This window comes from Nanorana parkeri, unplaced genomic scaffold (genome assembly GCF_000935625.1).
Source record: "Nanorana parkeri isolate BGI_ZX_2015 unplaced genomic scaffold, ASM93562v1 scaffold56, whole genome shotgun sequence".
Lineage (NCBI taxonomy): Eukaryota > Metazoa > Chordata > Amphibia > Anura > Dicroglossidae > Nanorana > Nanorana parkeri.
The window spans coordinates 878,834-886,105 of record NW_017306324.1 but is presented as its reverse complement, the minus strand read 5'-3'; the positions used below and the strand labels follow the sequence as shown (position 1 = coordinate 886,105).

General features: G+C 44.3%; 1 protein-coding gene across 2 annotated transcripts in view; it reads left to right on the top strand.

Moving 5' to 3' along the window:
- LOC108804380 (serine/threonine-protein kinase pim-3-like) overlaps nt 1-3,156 on the top strand; it is an 8,458-nt gene extending 5,302 nt beyond the window's left edge. For both annotated transcript variants that reach the window (XM_018576092.1, XM_018576091.1), the window contains exons 2-6: nt 590-690; nt 1,129-1,179; nt 1,284-1,647; nt 2,411-2,587; nt 2,940-3,156. In XM_018576092.1, coding sequence (XP_018431594.1) covers nt 590-690; nt 1,129-1,179; nt 1,284-1,647; nt 2,411-2,587; nt 2,940-3,118 — 872 coding nt within the window. In that variant the 3' untranslated portion in view covers nt 3,119-3,156. The remainder of the gene's footprint in view (nt 1-589; nt 691-1,128; nt 1,180-1,283; nt 1,648-2,410; nt 2,588-2,939) is intronic.
- The last annotated feature ends 4,116 nt before the right edge of the window (nt 3,157-7,272 follow it).

Below are 7,272 nucleotides of genomic sequence, written 5' to 3'. Positions count from 1 at the left end.
AGTACGTGCCTGTGCTCAGATATGCTACCTGCAGCAAGAGGCTGCAGCTATTGATCTGGCTGGGGTGGGGGCCACTTTGCAGATGAGCTGTACGCGGTGGTGCAGTGAGCGGCAGCGTGTGGGGTGGTCTCCTCCTGAGGGAGGGGTTTCCCTGGGATACCCGCAGAGCTAAGCCTGGGAAGGGGTTTGCCTGTTCTGCAGGGAGTCTCCCTGATCCTGCTATTTTTCTAGGAGAAGATGCTGCTGTGTGAGTGTTATACATGCACACACAACATATTGCACGCAGGAGGAATCATTCTGACAGCATCACTGCCTTTCTGCATCATGACTCACCCACTGTATACGTTTATGAAAGGTCTAGTGATGAGTAAGAGGCTCATGTTTTGAGATCATCAGTTAACGTGAGCAGATATAACGAGATGGGGGGTCTGCATGGACCTCACACCCGGCTAGTTCGGCCACTGCAATGCCATGGATGTTCTTACTGTACCTGCCCTTAGTATCCTTTCAGGTATATTGACTTCCTAGCTGTAGGGCTGCTCAGCATCCTCAACCATTGGCTAACCCTAATTTCCATCTTTCTTTGCAGTCAAAGAACCCTTCGAGAACTGCTACCAGGTGGGGCCTGTGATTGGCACTGGGGGATTCGGCACTGTCTATTCCGGAGTCAGACTTGAAGACAAGCTACCGGTAAGTAATTGGGTCTTGTATATGATATTGGAGTATAAATGTAGTCTAGTGCTAGAGTTAACCCCTTTATGACAGTGGCCCAACAGGTCAGTCGCTTACTCTTTATATAAATATAGCATGTTAAATCCAAAATCTTTTATGATTTTTGTGGTTCAGTCAAGGTGCCCTACCTTTAAAAATAGTGTTTTGCAGTCTGTTAATCTGGCAGGGTTAACAAACAGTCAGTAACTAAAGGCATGGCATATAGTGGAAAATATTAAATGAATGGGATACATCTCCCTCTTGAGTCTATATGGAGGGGGCTAAGGGAGTGAGGCAAACAGATGCATTTTTGGATAGGTTGTAGTTGGGTTACATTGAGTTGATAGATTCCTTTAAAATCTTGTACGTTGGCGCTCAATTATTGGCAGCACAACTAAAGTCTGCTTTTGTTTACAGGTTGCTATCAAGCATGTGGCAAGGGACCGGATTGGAGAGTTTAAGCATATGGTAAGCATCCTTATTTATAACAAGCAATCAGATTGCTTAATGCTGCACCATATTGATAAACCATCCCGGCTGCAAGATGCTTATGGCATTTGTTCTTCTTTCAGAATGGCACCCTGGTTCCTCTTGAAATCCACCTTCTAAAGAAAGTGTCGACAGGCTGCCGGGGGGTGATCAAGCTTTTGGACTGGTATGAGCGACCGGACGGCTTCATCATAGTCATGGAGAGACCGGAGCCTGTGCAGGATCTGTTTGACTTCATCACCGAGCGGGGAGCCTTGGGCGAGGAGGTCGCCACCAACTTCTTCCGGCAAGTGGTGGAGGCTGTGCGGCACTGCCACGCCTGCGATGTGGTGCACCGGGACCTCAAAGACGAGAACATTCTGGTGGATCTCAGGACAGCCGAACTCAAGCTGATCGATTTTGGCTCTGGCGCACTGCTGCGGGATGCGGTTTACACAGACTTTGATGGTTAGTATGCATTCTGTTGCATTTTTAATCTTATTTTAGCATTAAATCACATACACAACTTCTTTAAAAGGCATGACCTGAGGTTATTTAGGGCAGAGCAATTCCATGTAAGAGATTGGTGCCCGTTCTATGAATGAACTCGTGTGGGGCTGAACTCTTGGCACATGTAAAAAAAACATTTTTTAATACACCTCGGCAACCTGGTTCCTTGGACTTGACCCAACTAATGCCAAGATGTGTTAGCCCTGGTTCACACCTAGGCGTATCGCATATGCGCGTCTGTTGCGTGGTTTTTTACCACGGTTCACGGAAAAAAAAATCGCGCGACGAATGCGCGTTTCCGGGGCTACTTGGCTGTATCCAAATGGAAACGCGCGACAAAAATGGCCCAAAGTAGTACATGTACCTTTTCAGGCGTGGGCCGTTTTGTAGCGCGTTAGGGACGGGCTGAAATACGCCAAGGTGTGAACCAGACCCATTGCATACAATGGGATTTAGATGTTTGAGCGTTTTGTAGAGCGTTCGTCGAGCGCGCTACAAAACGCTCAGGTATGAACGGGGGCTTAAGTATACATTGAGCCCCTAGCGTTTGTGACCTCTCTATGAAGATCACTTATGTTAGTTCTCCATTACTTTGGAATCCCCAATGACACTGCTCAAGAAAACCAAATAAATTGGAATGTTATGGGCACTGTAAAAGATTGGTTGATAATTTTTCCATTTGTTCTAGAATCTAAATGTTCTCTTTTGTTTAATTTTGTAGGTACACGAGTGTACAGCCCACCAGAATGGATCCGCTTCCACCGATACCATGGGCGCTCAGCCACTGTGTGGTCCCTCGGCATCCTTCTGTACGATATGGTGTGTGGCGATATCCCCTTTGAACACGACGAAGAAATTCTTAAGGGCAAGATCCAGTACCGCTGCAGGGTGTCAAGAGGTAAGCCAGGTCTTACACACCCAACTCTTGCCATTGTCTATTCTATCCAGGAAGAAAGCAAATCTTAAAAACACTTGTTGCCCCTAGTAACCAGTTTCTTACTCATTCAATGCTATTCCGGGAGAGAGAGATCATTGCATTCCCATAAGGAAGACTATAAACTGTTGGGTCTTTGATCATGTAAACCTGCCGTAAAAATAAAATGCTGCCACTGTTCTGGTATATTGGGTTGCTGTGGGTAATACACTTGGGCTTGTGAGTCTTTTGAATGGCTAACAGATATGTAGGTGGTGACTGTTTGCATTAAGCGCTTGTGTTCTAAGTTCTATCTTTTTTTGTCCTCCTCTTGCAGAGTGTCAGAATCTGATCGAGTGGTGTCTGTCAAAGAGACCCTCAGACCGGCCGACCCTAGAACAGATCCTTTCACATCCCTGGATGTCACAGCAAAAGCTTCTAGACCAAAAGGACAATGGCAAAGTAGCGAGAAAGCTGGACCAAGAATCTAGCAGCTCAAGTCATGAAAGCCTCTGAGCCCAAAGAAGAGACGCTCGCTGAGCGACCTGGGAAAAGGATATTACGCAGTCCTGGTGCGGACGGGCTGGCGTGGACCTGAACGCGCGGTCCACGGGCTTGGATTCCCAGTGGGATGGAAGGAGCTGTCCCACCCAAGCGATACACCTCGATGGGGGTCTTCAGAAGGAACTTTGTTTGCTACGGAACGTGGTGACTTCAGACTGTGGACTTATATCCTAGAGACCCCTCACTTTACCAAGAGACTTGATTGGGGCGGGGGGTGGGGAACGTGAGCAAGCAGAAAGTGCAGGTAGCCTGCTATGCCATGAAGGGGCTTCACTAGCAAGCATCTATTGTATCTTGCCTAATGTTTCTATTCAGGTCCTGTCTGCTGTTGACAACACTTTACAAACAAGTGCTCGCTTTTTTTTAGAAGTGCATCCACTTGAATGTTGACTCAACCCAAAACCATTGGCAGATGGTTGAACCTGGAAACAGGTCAATATTTATTTATTTTGTTGGGATTGGCCGTTATTCAAACAGCCTGCCATCTTGTAAGCAATATGGACCATATATCAGACCGGGGTTTGTAATAAAACGTACTCTTGATTTTGGGGTGTCTGGTTTTTTAAGAGGATGCACTTTTGAAAATGCCAGCGCGGTTATAACAAGGTTGTAGATTCTAGTGTTAACACAAGACCTGGTAAGGAATACTACTTTGGCTGTGTATATTCCACGATTTCAGATTATTTTTTTTTTTTTATTAAGTCCAGATTGCTGAAACGTGTGTTCCACAGTCTTTATATCAACTGTTGACATTTCTGAGACTCCACACTGCCCCATTTGTACGATCAATGGAGGATTTTTTTATTTTTAATGTATCCCTCCTTGCTGCTAAAAGGGGACTGTCGCCATGGCACAGTAGTGAGGGAGTTAACCGTAAAAAGCTTGCTCAGGGAAACCGGCTTTTAATGTTGGTATTTCTGGCAGTGCCTGCAATTCTCTAGGACCGCTCATCAAACATCTACTCCACAGGAATGTATGCCGGATCTTTTTTTTTTTTTTTTTTAACTGACACTTTGGATCTGCCATTTTCATGGTGACGACTGCATAGCTGTTGGCAGAACTGGTTTACAATGAAATGTATCATTGCAATTCTTAATTTATTACTATTTGTTTCTTTTACATCTTAAAAGCTTGGGCAAAAGTTGTCTTCACGGCCTTAAATGTTTTTTTAAAGATGTTCCTGTCTTTAAAACACCCAGGGCAGATTTGTCGTCATCCTGTCAGCAGATAGATGCGATCTAATCCAAGCAGCGTGAGAGAAACAAACATGCTGTCTTTTTGAACTTCAGTCCCTGGGGTAGGGTAAAAAAAAGTTTACAGGTGATTCAATAGAACATTGATTAAGGGGATCACTGTTGTGTTGAGAAATGGTTGTAGTTCTAAGCGTACCTGTCGATTGGAGGCAACAACCTTTTTGGTATGGAGGAATAATGACAAAGCATTATTGTAAAGGCAGGTTTCTTTGAAGCTCCTTGCAATATAACAGGCTTCAGGTTGGTACATTGGTTGCCTTCTGACAGGTGCTCTTTAAGGACACGCTGAAAATCTTTATTTTCTAAACACTCACTCCTCAGTAACTTACTGATCATTCCCACACTGAGCAACTCTGCCTAATGGAACCAGTTTTGGGTATAAAATTTGAATCTTGGGTACATCCTGTACCTTACAGTGTTCACTGTTTATGTCCTAATTTATTTTATTTAATCTATGTAACTCACGCATTTTTTTTTTTTCCAATTTCGTGAGGGAGACTTTATTTTTAAAGTGACTTCTTTTTTTTTTTGTTTTCTTATGAATATTTATAAGAATCTTTTGTTACGTTCTGGACAACAGAATTTTTTTGGGTCAGTTTTTATTTAATGTTTAATATCTATTTCTTTTTAATAAAAATTTTTTTACAAGGTAAACCCTTTTTGCTGTTTTGGGTATCTTATTTATTAAGCAAAGTATGACTTGATGATGATCTGGCATTATTATTGGTATCTTATATCGCGCTGACAATTTACACAGCGTTTTACATAGTTGCACATTCACTTTAGTCGCTGCCCTCAAGGAGCTTATAATCTAAGAGCCCCATCTCACATACAGGGCCAATTTAGAGAGGAGCCAATTAACCTACCAGCATGTCTTTGGAGTGTGGGAGGAAACCGGAGTGCCCTGAGGAAACCCACACAAGCACAGTGAACATGCAACCTCCTTTTGCAGATGGTGACCTGGTTTCTGGGATTCGAACCAGGGACCCCCAGTGCTGCAAGGCAAAAACGCTAACCACTGTGCTGCATTAAAAGGAAAGTGATGGGTTGTCTTGAAAGCCCACTTGCAATTACTCTCCTTTGCCACTCCATTCCTCCATCAGAGCCCTTGGAAATACCTGGTTCTGCAGGGTATAGGAAAGCGTGTGACCTTCCTTCCACAACGCAGTGGCCATTTGCCACATGGAAACGCTGTTACAAGGGCTGGGGGAGCGGGTAATTAACCATAAGCTCCCAACATGGAACTTGCATAAGACCCGTGGCACCAATGGCAGAATAGGGCTGTGGGGCAACATGGCTGAGTACTGGGGGGGTGAGCTTTCAAGAGAACCTGCCATTTTGCCTAAACTGGTTAGTCGGCCTGCTGTGCGCACATACCACAGAGCCCATTAATTCCTATCCGTATTCCTTTGAAAGGTTCGGGGCTACCATGTGTACTGACTCAGCTATAGGAATGAATGGGCCAAGTGGCGCATTAACAGTAGCAGCTCGGTTTGGCCAGGACTTCTCAAAGTGAAGAGCCCAGCAGCAGAACTGAAGGCAAGTACTTGCATCACACTCTTGAACATGAAAGCATCTTGTAGGTGAAACATTCAAAATGATAAATATAAACGCTCCTATTGGGCTGTGGCATCATGGGTACAAGGCCAATGCTTTGTGTAAGTACCTAATGTACCTACTTTGAATCTTCTACATGTCTAAAAGTCTTCCTGAAGTCCCATATCAGAAATCCAACATTATGAAGACCCAAAGATCCCTTTATCAAGGTGACAAAGGTCCAACCAACCCCAATCCTCTTTGCTACATGCCACTGATGGGGGCCAATCAATGGCACATACCTATACTGGAAAGGAAAGTCTTGCCCTACCTGTATAAAGCTTAGGAATCAAGATGAGTGTAGACATGCATGCCCATCCAAAAGGATCGGGATGACCATCACAAGACAACTGGTGAACACCAACTTCTGTCTTTTAGAGGCACTTAAAGGTCAAGTCCATGTTTTGGTAAATGCAGCAATATTGATCAATTGATATTTAGTATTTTTATCCCCAATGAAGCCTGCTGAGCATTGCAACTCACAATTAGTGCTTCGCGGGTCTGTTGCTCAGGCTCTTGTAAAAATGTTCCCCCAATCTCCGGTCTTTATTGAGGTCCGGACCTGGCTGGAAAAATAAGGCTTGCGGTAAAGGAGGTGGGATCGCCGCCACACGTTTCATTTGCTGTGGTGGCAGATCAGGCTTGTAGTAATGTCATGTAATCCATAACAAACCTGGGTGAGGTGACTGTGTAGCCAGAACCGAGCTAAATTAGAGAAAAGGCGCAGCATTAGCATGTGGAAAATGCACCCAGTGATTCAGGTAGGTAGGTAGGGTGGCATATGTTTTGGGAAACTTGTTTTGTATGGGTCTAGCATAGAGCATGTCATAAAACATGGACTTAACCTATAAGCGCCCATTCATGCCTATGCGGTTTGGCTTGTATAGATCATTTTGATGCAACGGCCATTGAGTTACATAGAAGAGCATGAAAACACATGATTGTTGAAAACGCACACAAAAAGGTTTAAATCCAATCTAAATCCTGCCACAGAACCTCATCTGAATTGAGGTCTGGCCTTTGAGTGGGTAATTCTAAAGCTGGCCGTACACCTTACAATTATCTGCAGATTTTCTATGGTCAGATGGAAAAGGTGCAACAGATTCCTCCATCTACACTTAACTGTGTGGATGGAGTAATCTCCACCTGGGCCAATCTGTTGAACTTTTTCCATCTGACCACGGAAACTCTGCAGATAATTGTAATGTGTATGGGCACCTTTAGACATTCAGTTACCTGGTTTGAAATTACTTTAGT